The sequence below is a fragment of the Trichechus manatus genome, unplaced genomic scaffold, assembly GCF_000243295.1.
Source record: "Trichechus manatus latirostris isolate Lorelei unplaced genomic scaffold, TriManLat1.0 scaffold00122, whole genome shotgun sequence".
Taxonomy (NCBI): Eukaryota; Metazoa; Chordata; class Mammalia; order Sirenia; family Trichechidae; genus Trichechus; species Trichechus manatus.
The window spans coordinates 7,450,746-7,476,561 of record NW_004444058.1 but is presented as its reverse complement, the minus strand read 5'-3'; the positions used below and the strand labels follow the sequence as shown (position 1 = coordinate 7,476,561).

The window sequence follows — 25,816 nt, the reverse complement described above, 5'->3', positions numbered from 1 at the left end:
ATGTCGCTGCTCAACCTGTCATGGCTGGGACTCTGGCCTGGAGCAGCCTCTGCATGGCTGCTCCTGCTGCTGGCTGGGACCTCCTGGCTCCTGGCCCGTGTCCTGGCCTGGACCTATACCTTCTATGACAACTGCTGCCGCCTCCGATGTTTCCCACAGCCCCCAAAGCGAAACTGGTTTTGGGGTCACCTAGGCCTGGTGAGTGGGGTGGCAGGAATGAATCTGGGGTGTCAGGACCAGGGCAGAACTTAGTGAAGCAACAGGTATAGGATTCAAGGGGCTGGGGTCAGGGGCTGGGTAGGATCTAGGACAGCAGAGCAGTGGGGGCATCAAGGGGAGCCCCTCTTTCCTCCCTCTTCCCCCAGGTCCACTTTTTTCCCCTCTGTCCCCCCTTTCCCCCCGTGCCTGAGCCCTTTCTCTCATTCTTCCCCTCCTATCAGGCCTGCTTTGGATCAATTTCCTGCCTGTGTTCCCCCCATTAGTGAACCTCTGTCTCCTGGGGGGCTCCCAGGGCAAGTTGGGCGGAGCTGGAGCCCCTGACTGTCCCACAGTCTCACTGAATGGGTGGCCTCATTAGGAACACTGTCCAGGGTCCATTCCTACCTGGCTCACCTCTGCTGGCCTCAGGCCAGTGTCCACCCTCTCCCCCCAACCACAAGGGCACAGCTGGGCCAGAGGAGAGGTGCAGGCAGTCTCCCCATCGTTCCGCTTCCTGGGGTACCTCTTCTTCTTATCTTCCCTCTACCTCTAGGATATGCCAATGAGCCCCATTTCCCGACTGTTGCCCACTTCCCTTTCCCTTTTGGGAAAGGATTACTCTGGCCTCTGCCCTAATGGTCAAACTTCTTGAGAGGGGGCTCTGCACCCACCATCCTGATCTTGTCCCCAGGATCCCTTCCTCCAAGCTGTGTTGGCTCCCTATTGCCACAGTCACATCACCTGTAAGGACACCATCTCCAATGCCGTTGATCCCATCATTGCGTCCTTTGATCACAACCCCTCTCCTTCCATCTTCCTTGCTAAACTCCTTCCAGCCCCCTCTATGTTCCAGGCCAGCAGTTCCTTCTGAACCCTGTTCCCTTGCATATAGCTGGCTCTGACTCCCTAGTCCATCACTTGCCCTTTGGGCTGTCCTTCATAGCCATTTGTCAAAACTTCCCCTTAGATGAGCCCAACCATTCATGTGCTCTGAGCTTTCTCCCTGACGATGCTGGAGGAGGTCACCAAGAAGGACAGACAGGTGACAGGTAAATCTACCCACTCACCTCCAGTGCATCTCATTCTCATCCAACCCTCCTGTCAGCCCGCTGTGCCATCTCCACGTGGACTAAGTGTTATCTGCTCTTGTTGCCTCAATTTCCCCAATTGCTTGTCCACTGCGCTAGTCTGATCCCCACCCCATCATGCTGGGATGACCCACGAGATGACCCATGGATGACCAGGACCTCCCTCATCTCACCCTCCTCCCAGCTGGCTGCTCGTCCTTCCAGGAGCCTCCTCTTCTCCAGCTTCCAGATGTGTCTTCTTGGTCTCTCCCTCCCTCCCTGTGGACTTTCTGCCTCCGGTCTTGTCTCCTTCCCACCTGGCCTTTCTAAGTGGGGACCCTTGGGTCCTCTGGGCCTGGAGGGCGCTCCTGTGGCTCCTCCGCTAGGTGACCACACACCTTGCTTGCAGATCACCCCCCAAAAAGCAGAGCCCGGTGGACCTGACTCACCTGGTGGCCACCTACCCCCAGGACTTTAGACTATAATTAAGTCCCATCTTCCCCTTCATCGTCCTCTGCCATCCTGCCACCAACCAGTCAGTCGTCAACATCACAGGTACCACTCAGAGCACTTGGTGGTGGGTGTCATGGCTGCAGATGAGGATGCCAAGCTCCCTCCTGGCCGAGCTTTGGTGCGGCCTCTGCAGGACCCAGGACCCCTCCTCTCTTGGTTGCCCTCGGCCATCCTTGTCTTTCTTTCATCTATTTGCCGACACCTGCTCTGGTATTCTGGACGTGGGACTCCACCTGGGAAGGACTCAGCCCCCAGCCCCTCCCTGGAGGTACCCTGAATCCTGGAGACACAGAACTAGACATAGACACCCCAAACCTGTGTGGTCAGGGCTGGGTCGGAGGAAGAGATGAGACCAAGCAGCCCAGAGGGGAGGCAAGGTGTCTGCCTTTGGGGCAAGCTGGAGGGCTTCCTGGAGGAGGGGCTGCTGGAAAGAATAATAGGGACTTTTAAGCTAAGAAGAGAGAAGATGTTCCATCTGGAGGAACAGCCCCCACAGAGGCTCAAAGAGAGCGAGTGAGCACCTGGTTCTGAGCATCTAGAAGGCGTTCATTGCAGGTGGAGGGATCAGAAAAGAAGGAGAGAAAGGTGGAGAGCAGGGCAGAGCCAACAGGGTCTTGAGGCTGGACGGGGGGCTGAGACTTGACTCTGAGGACGATAGGGAGCCATGGAGGGTGTGTGAGCAGAAGAGGGTTGCAGTCAGACCTGCATGTGTGAAGGGCACAGAGGGAGGAGTCCAGGGAGGAGGCCATGGCTGTGCCCCAGGCCAAGGAGGAGAGGCCTGTGATGCTGCTGGCTGGATTTGAGGGACACTCTGTAGGGAGAAGGGCAGAGAAGGGCTGACTGGCTGGGGAGCTGGGAAGAGGGACAGGGAATATTGGCCCCTGGATCTCTGACCCGTGGGGGTGAGCAGTTTGGGGACCAAGGGCTGAGCTCTGTTGGACCCACACTGAATCTGAGGGTCTGGGGCATTGCGTGAGCTTCCTAGGAGGGGTGGACCCCTGTGGGGCCCAGGAGATAAGCTGGGGGCATGAGGGGTGTCCGAGCAGAGATGGGAACTGAAATTGGTCTCTGGGGAGATGAGAGCCCAGAGAGAGAGGAGGGTCCAGGCCTGAACAAGGAACTCTAACGTTTTGAGGTCAGGCTGAGGAGCAGCAAGTGAAGTGTATGGAGAAGTGTGTGTGTGGGGGTGGTGATCAGGAGAGGGGAGTCTTGGACACCAGGAGGACAGTGTCTGGGGGTGTGTCGTCATCTGTGTCTTTGTCCTTTCTGCAACTGTCTGTCTCTGTATCTTTCTGTCTTTCTGGTTCTCTCTCTCTCACTGGTGTTTCCTCCCTCCATTTCTCTGTCCGTGTCTTCTTATGGGTCCTTGAGTTGTGCAAGCAGTTTGCAATCAGCTGCTCATATAAAGGTTGGCAGTTTGAACCCACCCAGCAGTGCTGCAGAAGAAAGACCTGGCAATCTGCTTCAATAAAGATTCCAGCCAAGAAGCCCTATGGAACACAGTTCTATTCTGAAGCACATGGGATCATCATGAGTCAGAATTGACGTGACAGCAATGTTGTTCTTTTGGTTTTCGTCTCCTTTTCTATCTTTCCATCTCTGTCCAGGTGTCTCTGGTAGACTCTGTTGGTGTCCTGCCCAGACCCCCCCCATAGGCTGCTGCACCCAGGTGTCAGCTGCTGTGAGTGTGGTCCCCAATAGCTCACTGCTGTCCCCGTATTCAGAGACTTGCCCTTGGGTGTGGGAGGTGTCTTGCTCTTGTTCAGAGATTTCTGGAAGGCTGAGTCCCTACTCCCAGGAGTGAGTGGGGTGCTGCACCCCATAATTGATGATATGGGGATACAAACGCCCAGTTCCCTTGCTTCAAACAAATCAAAACCAAACCTGCTGCCATCAAGTCAATTCTGACTTGTGGCAACCCTCTGTGTGTCAGAGTAGATCTGTGTTCCGTAGGGTTTTCTTGGCTATAATCTTTACAGAAGGAGATCACCAGACCTTTCTTTTGTGGCACCATTGGGTGGGTTCGAACCACCAATCTTTAAGTTATAGTTGAGTGCAAACCATTTGAGTCACCCAGGAACCTTAGGAAACTAAGTCCCCCAAAATCAGTTGCCTTGGAGTCGATTCTGTTTCAGGGAGGCCCCATGTACTTCAGAATAAACTACTCCATAGGGTTTTTTTGGCTGTAATCTTTATGGAAGCAGAGAGTCAGGCCTTTCTTCCACTGTGCTGCCGGGTGAGTTTGAACTGCCAACCTTTAGGTGAGTAGTTGAGCGCAAACCTTTTGCTCCACCCAGAGACCTTCCCTTGCCTCAGAGAGGTGCAGCTCAGGGCGCTATTCATACTCCAGGGCTCCCCGTGGGGTCAGGCTGAGGCTGGATTCCTGCTGAGCACATGTCTGCTTGGCTTCTTCTTTCTGCTTCCTGTCTGGCTTCCCTCACTTTTTTCCAGATCAGTCTGAGAGCCCTCCTTCAATAAACCATGTACCCAAGCACCCCCAGCTTAGACTCTGCTTCTGAAGAATCCAAACTAAGTCAGTGTCCCTGGACCCTTCAGTCTATCACTTCTTGCTCTCCTTCTGCCTGTCCCCTCCCCTCCTGAGGGGCTTCTACCCATTTTCCTCCACTTCATTCTCAGTCCTCTCTGGGGCCCCCCTTGATCTCCCCCGGTGGGTTCTGGCTTTGGTGCAGGTCTGGGGTGATGTGTCACTGGGCTGGGCAGTGCATCCTCCTGAGAATTTCAGCCTGGGGCCTTCCTGTATGCCAGCAATGGGGCACTGTGATGCTGGGATGAGGCTCTGGCTTGGGCTGAGCTGGTGCAGTCAGGTTGGGGAAAGGGGGTGTGTTTACACTTGCTCCAATGGTGGTCTTTTGTTTGCTAATGGTTTCAGTTCAAGGTGAAGAGAAGAAATATTGGAGGAAACAGGGGTGGGGAAGCATTGCTGTCTTAGAGGGTATGGTGGGCCAAGAAAGGCTATTTTCTGCTAAGCTGGGGAGGCTCCTGGCAGGAGATAGTGGCAAGAGGCTGTACTGGGGTTGGGGTGGGGGGCGGGGAGAAGGAAATTGGATGGGCGAGATTGTCTGTGAATTCACTTGAAATGGGGAGGGTGAAGTGTAAGGTGTGGGGAGGGGCGGAGAGATAGACATGGAGAGACAGTAGTGGGAGAAACAAAGAGAGATAGAGAGAGAAGCAAGGAGAGAGAGAGACACACACAGTAAACAGGGAGTAAAAGAAACATATTCAGAGATAGAGGAGAGAGAGGTAGCGAGAGAGAAAAAGAGAGACAGAAATAGAGTCAGAGTAAAAGAAACACACTTAGAAATAGAGATGGAGCTAGAGATAGCAGAGATAGATACAGAGACAGAGAGATGGAGAGGGACAGAGAGTTAGAGACAGAAAGATAAAGACAGAGGGAGTAAAAGAAACAGAAATAGAGATAGAGATAGTAAAGAGAGAGAGAAGAGATTGAGAGAGAGAGGGGAAGAGAGGTAAAAAGAGTGAGGAGACAGGCACATAGAGACTGAGAGAGACATACAAACCCACAGAGAGGCTGACCCAGTGAGGTGGGGAGAGGCGCAAACCAATAATCCAGGCAGAAAGGGGCAGGGGACTGAGTTGGGAATGGCAGCAACTGACTCCTCCACCAGGCCTGGCATCAGCCTTGCTGTCCCCAGGTCCAGAGCAATGAGGAGGGCTTGCGACTGTTGGAGGACCTGGGCCACTTCTTCCGTGACATCCACCTCTGGTGGGTCGGGCCCTTCTACCCCATCCTGCGGCTTGTCCACCCTAAGTTTATTGCTCCCCTGCTCCAGGCCCCAGGTAACTCTTCCAGGAGCCCCCCTGACCTCAGCTTTTCTCCTGCCCCTGTTCCTTGCCCTTCCCACCCTTGGACAGGCCAGGCTGAGTACAGGAGCGAGCAGTGTCCATTACAGCCCGTGGCTCCACCACTAACCAGCTGGATGACTCTGGGCGGGTCTCTGGCTCTCTGGTTACTGAAGTCCCTTTCAGTTGTGAGTGGTGGAAACTCAATTCCATGTAGTCTAAGCAAAGAAAGAGAATCTATTAATTGAAAAGTCCAGGGAGGGTTGCCTCCAGGCTGGATCCAGGTTGCCGACAATGCCATCAGGAATCTGTCCTCATCTCTTAGTTTTATTTTCTGCTGTGACGGCTCCCCACTCATGCTGGTAAAGATGAGTCTCAGAAGCTCCACTCGCATGGAAAAGCGAGCTCATTCCCACAGTCTCAGCAAAAGTTCCAGGATTTGCTTTAATTGACTGGCCTGGGTCACATGATCAATTCCTCATCCAATCACTGTGACCTGCTTGCTAAGGCTTAGGGTCATATGCTCAGCTCTGGGGCAGGGGGTGGGATGAGATGGTCATCTTCCAACTATTTATATTGAGGGTGGGGGAGGAGTGGTTCTCCAGTGGAATATGGGGGTACCAGAAGAAAGCAGAGGAAAGCTGGACCGGCAGAAACCACAGACGACCATCCACCAGCACCCCTGGGAGGTGAGAATTTCTTGGTGGGGAAACTGAGGCTTAAGGAGGTACAGTGACTTTGTCAGGGTCACACAGCCTATCAAAGTCCCCTCTTACTCTGTGTACTCTTGGCTGCCCCAGCTGCCTCTGCTGGGAGGGACCTCAAGCTGGAAGGTGATTTTGGGAGTGGCCAGGTTATGTGGGAGAAGATCCTCCAGACTCCACGTTCGCCCGTGATGTCTGGCTGGACCTTGGAGGCTGTTCTTTGGGCTTGAGGGAGCAGAGGTAGTTTTTCCTGGTGGGTGGAACTCAGCATGGGAGGAGGTTTTGGCATCCTCTGGTCTCTTTCAGACCCTAATTATGTCAACCCAAGTCTGGTGGCAGGGGCAGGATCCTAACAAAGTGTGTGTCTTATCTGGATCATGTCTGGAACATTAAAGAAAACAAAAAAGCCATTGTTGACTCATGGTGACTCCATGTATGCAGAGTAGAACTGCTGCATAGGGGTTTTCAAAGCTGTGACTTTTCAGAAGTATATTGCCAGGACTTTCTTCCAAGGCATCTCTGGGTAGGTTCGAACCGCCAACCTCTAGGTTAACATTTGAGTGCTTAACCATTTGCACCACCCAGGTACTCCTATCTGGTACATTAACAGGACTATATTGAAATCTTGCCCAGAGCTTGTGTGTAGGGCATGTTGAGGTCATTTCAGATGTCTCTGGTCCATGTTATAGCATGTTGTGTCATGTTATGGACAGGTTAGGGCATGTCATATATGTGAGGCCATATCAGGGCGTGTTATCACACATTGGTGTCATGTCAGTTGTCTCAGGTGCACAGATGTCAGAGGAGACTCATCCATGCCAAGGCACCCTCAGTTCATGTAATGCATCTTGTAGGGTGTTGAAGCATGCAGGAGACAAATCAAAGCTTGCTGGAGCATGTTACTCCATGTTAGGGTGTGTCTCAGTTATCTGTTGTTGTTGTTGTTAGGTGCTGTCGAGTCGGTTCCAACTCATAGCCACCCTAAGTACAACAGAATGAAACACTGCCTGGTCCTGCGCCTTCCTCACAATCGTTGCTGTGCTCGAGCCCATCGCTGCAGCCACTGTGTCAATCCTCTCGTTGAGGGTCTTCCTCTTTTTGGCTGACCCTCTACTATACCAAGCATATACCTGTCCTTCTCCAGGGACTTGTCCCTCCTGATAACATGTCCAAAGTATGTGAGACGAAGTCTTGCCATCCTTGCTTCTAAGGAACATTCTGGCTGTACTTCTTCCAAGACAGATTTGTTCGTTCTTCTGGCAGTCCGTGATATATTCAATATTCTTCACCAACACCGTAATTCAAAGGCATCAATTCTTTGGTCTTCCTTATTTATTGTCCAGCTTTTGCATGCACATGAGGCGATTAAAAATACCATGGCTTGAGTCAGGCACACCTTAGTCCTCAAAGTGACATCTTTGCTTTTTAACACTTTAAAGAGGTCTTTTGCAACAGATTTGCCCAGTGCAATACATCATTCGATTTCTTGGCTGCTGCTATAACAGAAATATCACAAGTGAGGAGCTTTAACAAACAGAAATTTATTTTCTTACAGTTTAGGAGGCTAGAATTCCTAATTCAGGCCGCCAGCTATAGGGGAAGGTTTTCTCTCTTTGTCAGCTCTGGAGAAAAGTCCTTATCTCTTCCAAGGTTCTGCTCCTGGGCAATCATCATGTGGCTTGGCACCTCTCTTTCACCATCTCTGCTTCTAGCTTGTGTTTAATCTCTTTTACATCTAAAAAGAGATTGACTCAAGATAAGCCCGACACTAATTCTGTCTCATTAACATAACAAAGACAATCCATTCCCAAGTGGGATTATAACCACAGGCATAGAGGTTAGGGTTTACAACACATAGTTGTGGGGAGCAAAATTCAATCCATAACAGGGTTTGTCTAACATGTTGGGCTGTATCTCCACGGGCTTTGACTTTGCTCTACTCCTGCTACTGTAGCCTGGTCTGGTGTTCCCTTGCTTCCCCCTCCTCCCTGCCTCCTCTGCCCTTGTACCCAGTCCTGCCATCCTGGGCTTGGCTGGAGGAAGGACAGACCCCTGGCTGAGAGACCACACCCCGACCCAAAGCCCCTCCCCTCCTTCTCTCCATGGGCCCTCATGGTCCATCTCTCATGTCAGCCACCGTTGCTCCCAAGGACATGTTTTTCTACAGCTTCCTGAAGCCCTGGTTGGGTGAGTAAATGTGGGTGAAGGGGGTTGGGGACAATCAAGGGGTCCAGAGGAAGGTGCTGCCCTCGCCCATTCCCCATGGCTGCCCCTACTAGGGGATGGGCTCCTGCTGAGTGGTGGTGACAAGTGGAACCGCCACCGCCGCCTGCTGACACCCGCCTTCCACTTTGAAATCCTGAAGCCCTACATGAAGATCTTCAATGACAGCACGGACATCATGCACGTGAGTCCTGTGAACCCAGGGCCTCTGATGAGCCTCGGGGGGAGGGGCTGCAGATAAATTTGGTCTGAGGTCCTGGCTCTGCTGTGTGGCTTTTGGGCCATTGCCCTTCCTCTCTGAGCCTCAGTTTCTTCATCTGTAAAGTGGGGATAATAATCCCCATTTTGAAGGGTGTTCAAGATGGCACAATGGAATCAGGCCTCTAGCACATAGTAGGCGCTCCAAACAAATTAACAAGCAAACAACAACAACAACAAGAAAACAACCTGACTTGTTGCCGTCAAGTCGATTCCAACTTATGGAGACCCACGTGTTTCAGAGTAGAGCTGTGCTCCATTGGGATTTCAATGGCTATAATCCTACAGCAGTAGATGGCCAGGCCTTTCTTTTTCCGTGCTGCTAGGTGGATTCGAACCCCCAACATTTCTGTTAGTAGCCAAGAGCAAACCGTTTGCACCATCCCGAGCCTTAGTAAGTGCTCATTGTTGTTTTGTAGGTGCTATTGAGTCAGTTCCAACTCATAGCGATCCTACATATAACAGAACGAAACACTGCCAGGTCCTGTGTCATCCTTACAGTTGTTCCTAATGCTTGAGCCCATTGTTGTAGCCACTGTGTCAACCCGTGTCACTGAGGTTCTTCCTTTTTTTTGCTGGCCCTCTACTTCACCAGGCATGATGTCCTTCTCATAACATGTCCTTGTTCCTTCTGATAACATGTCCAAAGCACGTGAGAAGAAGTCTTGCCATCCTCCCTTCTAAGGAGGACTCTGGCTATACTTCTTCCAAGACAGATTTGTTCTTTCTTTTGGCAGTCCATGATATATTCAATATTCTTTGCCAACACCATAATTTAAACGCATTAATTCTTTTTTGGCTTCCTTATTCATTGTCTTGCTTTGGCAATGCATATGGGGCGATTGAAAATACTATGACTTGGGTCAGGTGCACCTTAGTCCTCAAAGTGTCATCTTTGTTTTTAACGCTTTAAAGAGATCATTTGCAGCAGATTTGCCCAATGCAATACATCGTTTGATTTCTTGACTACTGCTTCCATGGGGATTGATTGTGGTTCCGAGTAAAATGAAATCCTTCACTATTTCATACTTTTTTCCCATTGTCATGGTTTGAATTATGTCCCCCCAAAAATGTGTGTATCAATTTGGCTAGGCCATGATTCCTGGTACTGTGTGATTTTCTTGTGTGTTGTAAACCTGCCTCTATGATGTTAATGAGGGAGGATGGGTGGCAATTGTGTTAGTAAGGCAGGACTGATCTACAAGACTGGATTGCGTCCTGAGGCAATCTCTTGAGATATAAAAGACAGAAGTGAGCAGAGAGACAGGGGGACCTCATACCATCAAGAAAGCAGTGCCAAGAGCAGAGCGCATCCTTTGGACTGGGGTCCTTGCTCCGAGAAGCTCCTAGTCCAGGGGAACACCGAACAGAAGAAGGCCGACAGAGAGAAAAAGCCTTCCCCTGGAGCTGACACCCTGAATTTGGACTTTTAGCCTACTTTGACTGTGAGGAAATAAATTTCTCTTCGTTAAAACCATCCACATGTGGTATTTTTGTTATGGCAGTGCTAGATGTCTGAGACATCCATTTATCACGATGTTGCTTATTGGTCTAGTTGTGAGGATTTTTGTTTTCTTTATGTTGAGGTGTAGTCCATACTGAAGGCTGTAGTCTTTGACCTTTATCAGTAAGTGCTTCAAGTTCTCTTCACTTTCAGCAAGAAAAATTGTGTCATCTACTTACTACAGGCTTTTAGTGAGTCTTCCTCCAATTCTGATGCCGCGTCCTTCTTCATATAGTCCAGCTTCTCAGATTATTTGCTCAGCATACAGATTGAATAAGTATGGTTGTAAAAAACAGTGTGGGGGAAGAGTCTGACCTCTAATTTCACAAGAGGGAAATAGAATCAAGATCAACAGCCCAAGGCTGATTCCTATGAGGCGGAGGTCAGACATGCCTGCCCTCTCCACCATCTTTACCAATTCTGACACCAACCATCCCTCCCACGGCACTCTGTACTTCTCTGCTGGGTTTGATGGTTCATTGCAATGACCACACAGAACTCACAGATAGTACTCATGATTATGGGGTTTATTAGTGAAGTAATAATGCAAAAGACCTCTTTAAAGTGTTAAAAAGCAAAAGTCACTTTAAGGACTAAGGTACACCTGACTCAAGCCATGGTGTTTTCAACTGCCTCATATGCATGTGAAAGCTGGGCAATGAATAAGGAAGACCGAAGAAGAATTGATACCTTTGAATTATGGTGAGGATGGTGAGGCTTTGTCTCACATACTTTGGACATGTTATTGGAAGGGATCAGTCCCTGGAGAAGGATATCATACTTGGTAAAGTAGACTGTCAGTGAAAAAGAGGAAGACCCTTAATGAGATGGATTGACACAGTGGCTGCAACGATGGGCTCAAGCATAGCAACAATTGTGAGGATGGCGCAGGACCGGGCAGTGTTTCTTTCTGTTGTGCATAGTGTCTCTAGAAGTCAGAACTGACTTGATGGCACCTAACAACAATGATGGTGTGATCACTTCCATGATGATATTTGATATTATGTGATCACCTCCATGATGGGATCTGCTGTGAGCAGCCAATCAATTAAAAGGGAGTTTCCTTGGGCGTGTGGCCTGCATTGAATATAAGTGGATATTCTGGCAAGGCTTGTGGGCTTTTGCTCATTCTGGATCCTGCAGCTGGCTCCTGTTCATCTGATCTTCAGTTCTTGGGACTTGAGCTAGCAGCTTACCTGCGGTCTTTCCTGCCAATCTTTGGGATTCGTTGATCTTCACAGCCTGTGAACAAGAGCCCTGCTCTCCAACCTGCTGATCTTGGGTTTGCCAGCCCCTGTGGCTACATGCATCGGGAGAAGCCTCTATCCTGACCCATGGACTTGGGACGTTCCAGCCTCTACAACCGTGTGAGCCATTTCCTTGATATAAAGCTCTCTCTCTACATGTATTTATATGCTTCATTGGTTTTGCTTCTCTAGAGAACCCAGCCTAAGACAACCACATTCTATCAACCAAAGCCTGCCACCAATCTGTCAGTTTGTCATACCGTGGTGGCTTTTGTGTTGCTGTGCTGCTGGAAGCTATGCTACCAGTATTTTAAATACTAGCAAGGTCACCCTTGGTAGACAGGTTTTAATGGAGCTTCCAGAATAAGACAGATGAGGAAGAAAGACCTGGTAAACTCCTTCTGAAAATTAGCCAATGGAAACCTTACAGATCACAACAGAACATTGCATCGGACACGTCATCAGGAGAGATCAATCGCTGGAGAAGGACATCATAATTGGTGAAGAAGAGGGCCAGGGAGGGCAAGGGAGCCCCTCAGTGAGATAGATTGGCACAATAGCCACAATAATGGACTTGAACATGCCGGCGATAGTGAGGATGATGCAGGAACAGGGTACGTTTCATTTCTGTTATACAAAAGGTCTCCATTAATTTAACTCAATGGCAGCTAAGAACAACAACAACAACAACATTGGCCAAGGAAGTCCCAAGGCCAGCTGAAATTTAAGGGGTGGGGAGGCGAATCAGCTCCACCTCCTAAAGGAAGGAGTTCCAAAAATCTTATTGCAAAGGGTCAGGACTAACTGGGGACATTATTGCAATCATCTGCCACTAAGATAATGATGAAGATGATTGTCTTAGTCATCTAGTGCTGCTATAACAGAAATACCACAAGTGGATAGCTTCAACAAAGAAAAATTTATTCTCTCACAGTCTAGTAGTAGGCTACAAGTCCAAATTCAGGGCATCAGCTCCAGGGGAACGCTTTCTCTGTTGACTCTGGAGGAAGATACGTGTCATCAATCTTCCCTTGCTCTGGAAGCTTCTCTGCACAGGAACCTCAGGTCCAACAGACGCAGTCTGCTCCCGGCACTGCTTTCTTGATGGTATGAGTTTCCCTTGTGTCTCTGCTTGCTTCTTCCTTTTATATCTCAAAAGAGATTGGCTTAAGACACTATCCAATCTTGTATACCTCATCAGTATAACAGCCCCAATCCATCTTATTACATCATAGTGATAGAATTTACAACACATAAGGAAATCACATCAGATTACAAAATGCTACACAATCATACAATACTGGGAATCATGAGCAAGCCAAATTGATACACACATTTTTTAAGGGACATAATTCAATCCATGACAATGATGATGACTGCTAACATTTATTGAGCACTCACTATATGCCAGAAATGATGTGTCAACTTGTCCAAGGCAAGGTCATGGAAGCACCATAGACACATCCAAATTCCCTGAGGGACCGAATTACTAGGCTGAGGGCTGTTGGGACCATGGTCTTGGGGAACATCTACCTCAATTGGCATAACATACTTTATAAAGAAGATGTTCTACATTCTACTTTGGTGAGTAGTGTCTAGGGTCTTAAAAGCTTATGAGCAGCCATCTAAGATACTCTACTGGTCTCACCCCGTCTGGAGCAAGGGAGAATGAAGAAAACCAAAGACACAAGGGAAAGATTAGTCCAGAGGACTAATGGGCCACAACTACCACAGTCTCCACCAGACTGAATCCAGCACAACTAGATGGTACCTGGCTACCATCACAGACAGCTCTGACAGGGATCACCATAGGGAGTACCAGACCAGACTTACTGGCCTCACAGAGACTGGAGAAAACCTGACAGTACGCCACCCGGACACCCTGTTATCTCAGTAAAGAAGTCACTCCTGAGGTTGACCCTTCAGCCAAAGATTAGATAGGCCCATAAAACAAAACGAGACTAAAGGAGCACACAAGCCCAGGGGCAAGGAACAGAAGGCAGGAGGGGATAGGAAAGCTGGTAATAGGGAACCCAAGGTCGAGAAGGGAAGAGTGTTGACATCTTGGGGTTGGTAACCAATGTCACAAAACAATATGTGTACTAATTGTTTAATGAGAAGCTAGTTTGTTCTGTAATCTTCATATAAAGGACAATTATAAAAGCACAACCATACAGGCAAAAAAAATGTATTTTTAAATTATCACTACCATATATGATAATTTCATAATCAAATAAGGTATATTTAAGTTTAGTCATCTTTAATACAATTTTATTAGCATTATTAATGTTAGCCATGGAGGAGAGGCAATATTGCTTATCAAAAAATTAAGAAAATTGAAACAATGTATAATGCCAGTACACTTGCTGTGTAAAATGCAGGTTACTTTATTGTCAGCATAACGAAATGACTGGTGTAGGCCTGTCTTGGAGTAGAGGATCCCATCCCCAGTTGTGTTTTTATTCAGCTTTGCATTATGGAGGGGCAGGATGTTGCAAGGTTTCACTCCATTTTAATTGAATGGTTAATGCTTATTTCTTTTTTACATGAAATTATTTTTGGGATCTCTGCAATTGTAGATACAAACACTGACAAAATGTTTTAATATATTCCTTCACTCCTTTCCCAAAAAAGAAACGATGTGCCAGTTCCACCACACGTACTGTGTAAGTTAAACTTCACAGCCCCATGAGGTAAAGATGATTGTGAATTGCCACATTACAGATGATGAAACAGGCTCAGAGACGTTTCAGAGCTTGCCCAGGTTGATGCAGCTAGCACGTGAGCTAGTAAGGGGTGGAGCTGGGATTTCCACCTGCTTAATCTGACACCAAAGTAAGTCATTTTAACTGTTAGTGACTGTTGAAAAGTTGGGATCCAGGGAAGGGCAATGAGTTGATCTAGGGCACACAGAACATAGGGGACTGAGCTGGAACCTGAATCCAGGGCTCCTGATTCATCATGTGGGGTCTTCACGTCCTAATAATGATAGCTTCCACTCCTACCCAATCCTAGTCTGCTCCTGTGATGGGTGCTTTGGATGGAGGACCAGGAGGCTGGGTTCTGGGCTGAGTCCATCCTGGTGGTTGGGCCTGGGGAGGGTCTCAGGGTAGAAAGAGCCCAGCCCCAGCTCCTTCCTCTGTTTTTGCCAGGCCAAGTGGCAGCGCCTGGCCTCAGAGGGCAGCATCCGTCTGGACATGTTTGAGCATATCAGCCTCATGACCCTGGACAGTCTGCAGAAATGTGTCTTCAGCTTTGACAGCCACTGCCAGGAGTGAGTCCTAAACCTAGATCTGGAACTTGGACCATTAACCCAAGGGAGTAGATGGGGGAAAGAGTGCTGACCAGGGCAACCAGAAGAGCCTTCCTGGTGGAGATGGGCCAGACCTGGGCATTGAAGGACAAGAAAAGGTAGAGTTAAAGAAGCGTCCTTCCAGGTAGATAGTAAAGGCATGAAGGCTAGGATGAGCAGAGTGTATGTAACAGATGATGAGAAGACACCTTAGATACGAAGTCAGAGAGGTCAGCAAGGACTAAATCTTACGGGGTTTCAAAAGCCAGGCAAAGGGGTATATGACATTTATTCTGAGGTTTTCAGGGTGCCATGAGAAGGTGTTTGAGCTGAGGAGGGATGTGGTCAGAGCTGAGCTTTAGAAATCTGACTCTGTGGAAGACTGACTATCATGTTGATATTGGAAGGAGGAGGTCTGAGTAGGGTGTAGAGAATGAGGAAGTATGAGAGAAACCGATGAAGAAGAATGGGTAGGACCAGGTGTTGGGTAGGAGAGAAGGATGAGCATGTGCTCAACCTCCGTCTAGTTCCCCGGTGCCTGGAGGCAGCTCCCAGTGATGGGGATACAGGGGGACATACAAACGTAGGGGGTGCCCTTTCCCAGACAGGGCATGGTCCTGTGGTTCAGGGTGGGAGGTGTTCCCAGGGTTTCATGTGTGTTAAAGAAAATCCAGCCTGTCTGTGGCCTGGACTTGCAGACGTCCCAGCGAATATATTGCTGCCATCTTGGAGCTCAGTGCCCTAGTGGTGAAACGGCACCTTCAAATCTTTCTGCACATGGACTTCCTGTACCACCTCACTCCCGACGGGCGGCGCTTCCGCAGGGCCTGTGACCTGGTGCATGAGTTCACAGACGCCGTGATCCAGGAGCGGCGCCATACCCTCACCACTCAGGGTGCTGATTACTTCCTCAAGGCCAAAGCCAAGGCCAAGACTTTGGACTTTATTGACGTGCTCCTGCTGGCCAAGGTGGGCTTCTCTGCTACCTGGGTTAGAGAGATGGGCGGGACCCCAATTTCAAATATCAAATTGAAGAGCTTGGGTTTGATTTTGAAGGCATTGGAGTGCCATGGAAGATGTTTGGGGGGAAGGGATGGTTTAGAGATGTGTCTTAGGGATCATTCAATGGAATTTTGTCTGGAGAGGCAAGGAGACAAGAAGGAGGCCTGAGCTGGCACAGGGGCTGTGGGGATGATGGATACTGGAGCCCTCAGAGATGGTGTGATTCAGGGATGGTGGTGGTCTTGCCTTCTCTCCAGGATGAAGATGGGAAGGAGTTGTCAGATGAGGACATCCGAGCAGAAGCCGACACCTTCATGTTTGAGGGTGAGGTCTCAGCATGGGATTGCATTGTGGGCAAGGATGTCTCCTTCCCAGGGACTTGGTGGGTGGACCTTGGACTGCCCCATTCTGCCCCACCTTCCCCAATCTTCCTTGAGGACTTCAATACAAGGGAGCTGTCCATTCTCTGGTGTTCAAGCAGCCCAGTGACCCAAGCCCACCTGGCTGCCCTCAGGTCATGACACCACAGCCAGTGGCCTCTCCTGGGTCCTGTATAACCTCGCCAAGCACCCAGAATACCAGGAGCGCTGCAGGCAGGAGGTGCAAGAGCTCCTGAGGGACCGCAGGCCAGAGGAAATTGAATGGTGAGTGCAGGCTCTCTTGACCTATCCTCTGAAGCCCCTTTCCTTGGCTCTGTCCCTGGTGGGGACTCGGGAAGATCCTTCTGCCAATTTTCCATTATTGCTTAGTGGGAATAGGAGCAGAGGCAAGAGGCGTGGCCTGGTACCCAGCCTACTTGAGAGGGAAATGTTTCAGGCTTTAGTGTTAGAAAGGTTTAACTGTTGATGCTTGGTGCGTCATAACTTGCTGTATGACTTAAATGAAATCACTTCTCTTTTCTGAATACTACCTTCTTTTCTATAAATGGGGGCAATCTCCACCCCATAGGGCTGCTTAAAGAATTTGTGACAGTGTATGTAGAGCAGATGTCATCCAGTAAATAAAGTTCCCCTCCTGTCCCTTGCTTTCCTTCCTGAAATTGCATATTTTTCAAAGATCTTCACTCCCGTGATTGCTTGCTCATTCTTCTCCCTAGTTTCTACCGAATAGTCCATCCCAAGGATCCACTAGAGATCTTCAGGGGTAAAAGTCATCCATCTCTTTGTTCAGTGTTATGGATTGAAATGTGTCCCCCCAAAATGTGTGTCAACTTGGCTAGCCCATGATTCCCAATATTGTGTGATTGTCCACCATCTTGTCATCTGATATGATTTTCCTATGTGTTATAAATCCTACCTCTATGATGTTAATGAGGTGGGATTAGTGGCAGTTATGTTAATGAGGCAGGACTCAATCTACAAGATTAGGCTGTGTTTTAAGTCAGTCTCTTTTGAGATATAAAAGAGAAAAGTGAGCAGAGAGACAGAGGGACCTCATACCACCAAGAAACAAGAGCCAGAATAGTACATTGTTTGGTCCCAGGGTCCCTGCGCTGAGAAGCTTCTTGGCCAGGGGAAGATTGATGACAAAGACCTTACCCCAAAGCTGCCACACAGAGAAGGCCTTCCCCTGGAGCTGGTGCCCTGAATTTAGACTTCTAGCCTCCTAGACTTGAGAGAATAAGTTTCTCTTTGTTAAAGCCATCCACTTGTGGTATTTCTGTTATAGCAGCACTAGGTAACTAAGACATTCAGCAAACACTTTCACACTACCTCTCCTTCCCCAGCTCTGTGCCCAGGCCCATCCTAGTCCTACATGAGCAAGGCTAGGTAGAGAGAAAGGGAAGTGAGGCTTGAATGCCACTGCAGAGCCTGAAGACCCTGTGGCTAGAGGCTGTCAGCTAACTGCACCCCTTGCATCTAGACAGCAAGTTCTATCTTGACAGGAAAACTGAATAGGGCATCTCAATGACTTCCAAAGGAGGGCAATGCAGAGCCACGGGAGGTGTTTGAACAGGGGAGGTACAGGTCAGATCTGGGTTTTAGAAGATCTATCTGGGGCAAACTGCGGGGTACTCTAGATATTGGGGGTCTAGGAAGCAGATTCTGGGCTGGGGGCTGGAGATGAGGCATTGGACTGGACACTTTGGAGGTAGTGCTCCCTACTTCACTGGAGGGGTCAGTAGTGGTTCAATGGCAAAAATATCACCTTCCATGCTGGAGACCCAGGTTCCATTCCTGGCTGATGCACCTCATGTGCAGCCACTACCTGCCCATCAGTGGAGGCTTGTGTGCAGCTATGATGCTGAGTAAGTTTTAGCAGAGCTTACAGACTTAAGACACACTAGGAAGAAAGGTCTGGCAATTGACGTCTGAAAATCAGCCAGTGAAAACTCTAAGACCCCAATGATCTGAATCCATAACCCATCATGGGGATGGCACAGGAGTGGGCAGCAATTTGTTTCATTGTGCATGGGGTTGCTATGAGTTGGGGGCTGACTTGATGGCAGCTAACAGCAGCATTTGACTCATTGAACACTAAGGACAGAAGACGAGTTGTGGGATGACATCAAGGACATCACACATGAAGAAAGCAAAAGGTCATTAAAAAGACAGGAAAGAAAAAAAAAGACCAAAATGGATGTCAGAAGAGACTCTGAAACTTGCTATTGAATGTAGAGTAGCTAAAACAAAAGGAAGAAATGATTAAGTAAAAGTGTTCATGTGTCCAATCTATTCTTGAGGTGGTCTCTGAATTCAGGTGGGATATACTCAAGGTCGTATTTTGGCCCTTGTGGATTTGTTTTAATTTTCTTTAGCTTTACCTTAAACTTGCATATGAACAATTGATGGTCTGTTCTGCAGTTGGCCCCTGGCCATGTTCTGACTGATGATATTGGGCTTCTCTGTTGTCTTTTTCCACAGACATAGTCAATTTGATTCTTGTGCATTCCATTTGGTGAGCTCCACGCATATAGTCACCGTTTATGTTGTTGATAAAAGATTTTGCAATGAAGAAGTCGTTGGTCTTGAAAAATTCTATCATTCGATCTCTGGTGTTGTTTCTATCACAAAGGCCATATTTTCCAATTACAGATCCTTCTTCATTGTTTTCAACTTTCGAATTCCAATCACCAGTAATTATCAATGCATTTTGATTGCATGTTTGATCAATTTCAGACTGTAGAAGTTGGTAAAAGGTCTTCAGTTTCTTCATCTTTGGCCTTAGTGTTTGGTGCATAAATTTGAATAATAGTCGTATTATCCAGTCTTCCTTGTAGGCGTATGGATATTATCCTATCACTGACGGCATTGTACTTCAGAATAGATCTTGAAATGTTCTTTATGATGATGAATGCAATGCCATTCCTCTTCAATTGTCATTCCTGGCATAGTAGACCATATGATTGTCTGATTCAAAATGGCCATTACCAGTCCATTTCAGCTCAGTAATGCCTAGGATATTGATCTTTATGCATTCCACTTCATTTTTGACAACTTCTCCAATTTTCCTAGATTCATACTTTGTATATTTCTTGTTCTAATTATTAATGGATGTTTCCAGCTGTTTCTTCTCATTTTGAATCATGCTACATCAGCAAATGCAGGTTCCAAAAGTTTAACTCCATCTATGTCATTAAGGTGGACTCTACTTTGAGGAGGCAGCTCTTCTCCAACCTGAGGGGCTCATCTTCCCACACTATATCTGACAACGTTTCACTGCTATTCATGAAGTTTTCACTAGCCAATTTTTTTAGAAGTTGACTGCCAGGTCCTTCTTCCTAGTCTGTCTTAGTCTGGAAGCTAGGCTAAAACCTGTCCACCATGAGTGGCCCTGATGGTGTTTGAAATACCGGTGGCATAGCTTCCAGCAACATAACAACATGCAAGCCACCACATCAGGACAAACTGACAGACTGCTATTATTGTAGAACTGTCTATTTCTCTTTTCAATTCTGTTAGGGTTTGTTTTATGCATTTTGGAGCTCTGTCATTGGGTGCATAAATATTTATTATAGTTATGTCCCCTTGGTGAATTGATTCCTTAATCATTATATAATGTCCTTCATTATCTCTTATGATGGAGTTTGATTTAAAGTCTATTTCATCAGAGATTAATATTCCCACTCCTGCTCTTTTTTGGTTACTGTTTGCTTATTTTTTCCCATCCTTTGATTTTTGACTATTTATGTCTCTGCGTCTCAGACGTGTCTCTTGTATGCAACATATTGATGGCTCTTTTTTTTTGTTTTAAATCTATTCTGCCACTCTCTGTCTCTTGACCGGTGCATTTAAACCGTTTACATTCATTGCGATTACCGATAGCTATGAATTTACTTTTGTCATTTTGTTATGCTTTTTGTTTGTGTGTTGTTGAAGGTTTCTTTGTTCCACTTCATTTTCTGTGCTCAGTTCTTTTGTTCATGAATGGCCTTTTCATTTCCTTCGTTTTTGTTTATTTTGTGTTTTTGGGGTCTTTTTGATTTTCTTCTTTATTTTGGTGAGTAGGTTTGTTAATTTTCTTTGTGGTTACTGTGAAGTTTATCCTTATCATCCTATGTTTGAAAGTCTGTAATTTTTTTGTATTATCTTGACTTCCTCTTCATATGCAAGTTCTATAACTATACCATTCATTCTTTCTTTTTGTTTTGAAGTTGTCATCGATTTCAGATTGGCGTCTCTGGTTCCTAGTTTTCAGCTCTGTAGCTTTATTTTAATTTTAAGAGTTCTTTGTCTGGGTTGGTATCTGGGTGATGTTGTTGTGTGTCTTGGTCTCAGGTTGTTATCTGATGTCATTGGTTTTCTGTCTGAAGGACTCCCTTTAATATTTCTTTTAAGGTTGGTCTGCGTTTTTCAAATTCCCTTAATTTCTGTTGATCTGGGAATGTCCTAATTTCATCATCATATCTGAGAGACAGTTTTGCTGGGTATATGATTCTTAGTTGACAATTCTTTCCTTTCAGGGTTTTATATATGTCATCCCATTGCCTCCTTGCCTGTATGGTTTCTGCAGAGAAGTCAGAGCTTAGTCTTATTAGTGTCCTTTTGTGTGTGATATTTCATTTTTCATGAGTTGCTCTCAGAATTCTTTGTCTTTGGTTTTGGAAAGCTTGATTATATGTCTTGGTGACTTTCTTTTGGGGTCTGTCCTGTATGGGATTCATTGAGCTTCTTGGATGGAAACCTTCTCATCTTTCATGATATCAGGAAAGTTTTCTGCCAGCAATTCTTCAAAAATTCTCTGTGTTTTTTCTTGCTTCCTCCTGTTCTGGAATTCCAATCATGCATAGATTGTTCCTCTTGATAGTGTCCCACATAACTCTTAGGATTTCTTCATTTTTCTTTATTCTTTTTTCTGATAGTTCCTAAAATAAATTAGTATCAAGGAATTCATCCTCTATTTTGCTGCTGCTTTCTTCCATTGAGTCAGGTGTTCTATGTCCTGCCATTGAGTTGTCTATTTCTGATATTTTATTGTTAAACTTATGGATTTCTAGTTGCTGTTTTTGTATGGTTTCTACTTGTCTGTTTATTTTGTACTTATATTGTTTTTCTTAATTCTTCTAGAGTTATGTCTATGTTTTCCTTGACCTCTCTGAGGATCCTATGTGTAAGTCATTTGAATTCCTTGTTAGGTAGTTCTATTGCCATTTCTTCATCAGGAAAATTTTCTGTCCCTTTATTTTGGTCACTTGCTTTAGACATCTTGTCCTGTATCTTTGTTTGATTTGATATTGTCTGCTGTCTCTGAGGCATTGAGGTGTTATTTTATTCATTTATTGATTGTATGTTTGTTTGTTTTGTCATGGTTTTTTGTTTGTGGTGACAAGTGTTGGGTGGTCTGGGTCCCTCCACAGCCCTTGTGGGACCATGGAGTCCTTCCAGGTTGGGGCTAGCAGTTAGTGCATTTGCTGGAGAGCAGGACAGGTCGTCTCCTTTGCCATAGGTTAGCAATGCTACCCAAATGGACAGGATAGGCCCTTTACGTGGGCATGAATTGGTATCTCAGTAGTTGGTGGGAGGTCAAGGGGTCTCAGTGCATGTGGGATTGGTCTGTGGGAACTGGCTGGGTGTAGGATGGGTGATGTTGCAGCCAGGTGGTCATTGGGTTTTGATACAGGGGGTGACTGCCTGTCATTGGAGTCTGTCAGGATGCATCTGGCAGTCATGGTAATGGGATGTGCCTGCCTAGCAAAGCTGGGTGGTCATTGGCAGAGTACACAGGGGTGTGTCTTCTAGTTGCTGGGCTAGGGCATGGGGCACACCTGTTGGTTGCTTGGCAATGGCGCTGGATGTGTTTCTGGTTACTGTGCAGGCTTGGGGGGAATCCCAGCTGATGCAGGGGTGCTCCCACCAGTCTCCAGGCAGCAGGCTCTCTCCTTCTGGTTGCAGATCGCAGGTGGCTCCTGCTGGTTGTGGAGAAGTGGGTGCACTCCTGCCAATCGCCAGAGTGCAGGCATGCTCCTGCTGGTTGCCAGGAAGTGGGTGCACCCCTGCTAGTCACCGGGCTGCAGGTGCACTCTTGCCAATCATGGGCTCCAGGTGTGCTCTTGCCAGTCTCTGCAGAGCAGGCTTGGGCTCACACTGCTAGTTGCAGGTGTGAGAGGACTCTCCTGCCTAGTTTCCCCAGGCAGCTGGGGCCCAGTTGGTTCAAATGTGGGGTGGGGGAGTACCTGGAGGCTGGCTGGGTGGGGGGACCTCTAGTTGCTTCTCTGAAGTTGTACTATTCATTGGGTGTTTCCTGGCCAAACGGTCAGGCTCTGCTGCTGGCGAGTATACCCTTCCCCAGTTTCTGACTCCCTCCCTTCTCCATGGTCAGCAGGATCTCTGGTGCTCCTGCCCCATCTTCCTGCACTTTCCCTTTTTAGCCCTACCTTGTGTCCTGCTCATCTTGTTTCATTCCAGGTTTGTTTGCACAGTATCTTTTTCTCCTGTCATGAGTTCCTAATGTTGCCTTCTTGTGCTCCTCACGCAGGAATGCTGCCTGCTTTGTCCCAAGATGGCCACTCAGTGCCTGGCCAGGTGGCAAGGCACCACGGGTCCGTATCTCTCTGCAGCTGCTGTTTTCTATCTCTCTTTCCACTCAGAGCTTGGTCTAATTCTTCATCCTTCCATTTGATGTTCAGGGTTCCAAGGCTGTCATCTGTGTCTGTTTCACTTGGTTTCTTAGGTCTTTGATGTAGGGAGACTTCTGGTGTGTCCGTCTAAGTTGCCATCTTGGGCTCCAACCTCTGCTCCATAGAGTTTTCAATGGCTGTTTTTTCAGAGGTAGATTACCAGGACTTTCTTCTGAGGCATCTGTGGGTGGATTCGAACCTCCAATCTTTTGGTTAGCAGCTGAGCGTGTTCACCATTTGCACAACTCAGGGACTCCGTATAATATGTAGTGTGCTACTAATGTTTTTAACAATGATGCAAATAGTAGCTCTGGAAAGAGTTATAAAAACTAGCAATCTGGAAGAGAATTGTATGGTTTTGGAACATAGGAGTTCCAAAAGGGAAAATTTCTTCTTTTATACTTTGATTTTGAACCATCTGGTTGTATTAGCTATGTTGTTGCTGTCAAGTGCCATCGAGTCATTTCCAACTCATAGTGACCCTGTGTACAACAGAACGAAACTGGTCCTGCACCATTCTCTCAACCGTTTTTATGCTTGAGCCCATCATTGCAGCTACTGTGTCAATCCATCTCACTGAGGGTTTTCCTCTTTTTTCCTGACCCTCTACTTTACCAAGCATGAAGTTCTTCTCCAGGAACTAGTCCATTCTGATAACATGTCCAAAGTATGTGAGACGAAGTCTCGCCATCCTCACTTCTCAAGAGCATTCTGGCTGTACTTCTTCCAAGACAGATTTGTTTGTTCTTCTGGCAGTTCATAGTATAGTCAATATTCTTTGCCAACATCATAATTCAAAGGCATCCAGCAAAATACCTAGCAAAGATGATATCTTTCCCTCCACATTTCCTTTTTTTTACTTCTTGTCTAATTGTATTAGCTAGTATCACCAGTACAATATTACATTATAGATTGTAATAGCAGACATCTTTGTTTTGCTTTTGACTCATTTGTCCTTTGATTTTTGCTTTTTTACTTTGCAGAAAATTTTTAATTTTAATGCAAGTGTATTCACCCTTTCAAGGATGCTCTCTGAATGTTATGTTTTGCTTGGAGGGGCTTCTCAAAATACAAGGCCAAGTTTTCTTCTGGTGTGTTTGTGATTTTGATTTTCTAATATGTAAATCTTTGGTTCACCTGCAATTTATTTTGTTATCAGGAGTGAAGGTCAGAGGGAGATGGTAAGAGGGTGCAACTGGGTGACGGGGGCTGGGGGAGTCTTTGCTCTCATGTTAATTGTGAGTTTCCTTAGGGATGATCTGGCCAAGCTGCCTTTCCTGACCATGTGCATCAGGGAGAGTCTGCGGATGCATCCCCCGGTCACCGTCATCTCCCGCTGCTGTACCCAGGATGTCGTGCTCCCTGATGGCCGGGTCATCCCCAAAGGTGACCACAACAGCAGGGGAGGAGGTCATGGGCAGGAAGGGGGCCCATCAGGCAGCAGGGACCTCATTCTGACTGTCCCTTCCTCCCTCACAGGGAACATCTGTGTCATCAGCATCTTCGGGATTCATCACAACCCATCAGTCTGGCCTGAGCCAGAGGTGCTGCCCCTCCCCCTTCTCATCCACGGAGACCTAGGGGAGGGTGCAGGGCCCAGCCTGGGGAAATCAGACACATTTCCCCTACACTGTACACACGTGTGTCTTTTCTGACTGTGGATGGCTGTGCTAAAAGACCAGTAACGCTGTCTCTCCCTGCCCCCAGGTATACAACCCCTTCCGCTTTGACCCAGAAAACCCCCAGAAGAGGTCACCGCTGGCTTTTATTCCTTTTTCGGCGGGGCCCAGGTGAGGCCTGCGAACATCTAAGACAGGGATGGGGTGAGGGGTTGCAGGGGTCTGGGAGGTAGTCAAACTACCTCCATCCCTGAATGGGGGGCGATGTGTTTTAAGGGTCAGAGTTATCGTTCTGGGAGAAGTTTGGACAAGATTCTAGGAAAACGGGGCAGGTCCAAGGAGGGCCCAGGTGCTCAGAGCCCCTTTCCCATCTGCTTGGCTGAGTTGAGGGTTAATCTGAGCCAAGTTCAGGGAACACGGAAGCCCACGTTGGGGTCCCAGGCTCACTTACCCTCTCTCTATTCCTCCAGCTAATCTAGGTGGGGGTGGGGTCCCCGGCCGGGTTCCAGGAGAGATAGGGGCCCGGACGGACGTCTTGGGCTAAGTCAGACTCCCCTCCCCGCCCACAGGAACTGCATAGGGCAGACCTTCGCCATGACCGAGATGAAGGTGGTCCTGGCGCTCACCCTGCTGCGCTTCCGCGTCCTGCCGGACGACACCGAGCCGCGGAGAAAGCCGGAGCTGATCCTGCGCGCTGAAGACGGGCTGTGGCTGCGCGTGGAGCCACTGGGCGTGGGCCTGCAGTGACCCACCCCTGCCCGTTAGACCCACCCCAACTCACTCACCTACCTTAGCAGACTCCCACGAATAAAACTGCTGTCACCTCTGCCGGAGTCTCCCCGAGAGCCAGCAGGGGTGCTTGGGGACCTTGGGAGCCCAGAGGTGGGAGTGGTGTGGTGGAGACAGGGTCAGTGTCTCTGAGCCGAAGACCCTGACTGCATCTTCTGCTGACCACAGGAGCCCCACGCTTTCACGGGTTCTCCCAGAGCCTGATCATGGAATTACCCTGTGGGCATAGGGAGCCATGGGAGGAATTAGAGCAGGAAAGGAACCAGGGTTGAGGATAGACTTAAGGGGCAAGACTGAGGCCCTGAGTCAGGGAGGGAAATCCATAGTAGCAGATCTCTTCCTTTAGGCTGTCAGGGTCCCCCAAAAAGAAGTTTCAGAACACAGGGGAGAAGGGCACAGCCCACACCTTGGCAGCGAGTCCAGGGCTCTTAGTTCCCTCCTGAAGATGTTGGATTATATTACTAGATAAGAGGTCTCTGATCCATTTTGACAGAACCATTTTGTATATCCACGTCTGCTGA

General features: G+C 47.8%; 1 protein-coding gene across 1 annotated transcript; it reads left to right on the top strand.

Moving 5' to 3' along the window:
- LOC101355377 (docosahexaenoic acid omega-hydroxylase CYP4F3-like) lies at positions 1-25,253 on the top strand. The gene is made up of 12 exons (XM_023738771.1): positions 1-198; positions 5,453-5,597; positions 8,438-8,491; positions 8,584-8,711; positions 14,689-14,810; positions 15,527-15,797; positions 16,088-16,154; positions 16,345-16,474; positions 24,140-24,273; positions 24,367-24,431; positions 24,595-24,677; positions 25,076-25,253. Exons 1-12 carry the CDS (start codon positions 1-3, stop codon positions 25,251-25,253), a joined length of 1,575 nt encoding a protein of 524 aa, XP_023594539.1.
- Positions 25,254-25,816: the final 563 nt, after the last annotated feature.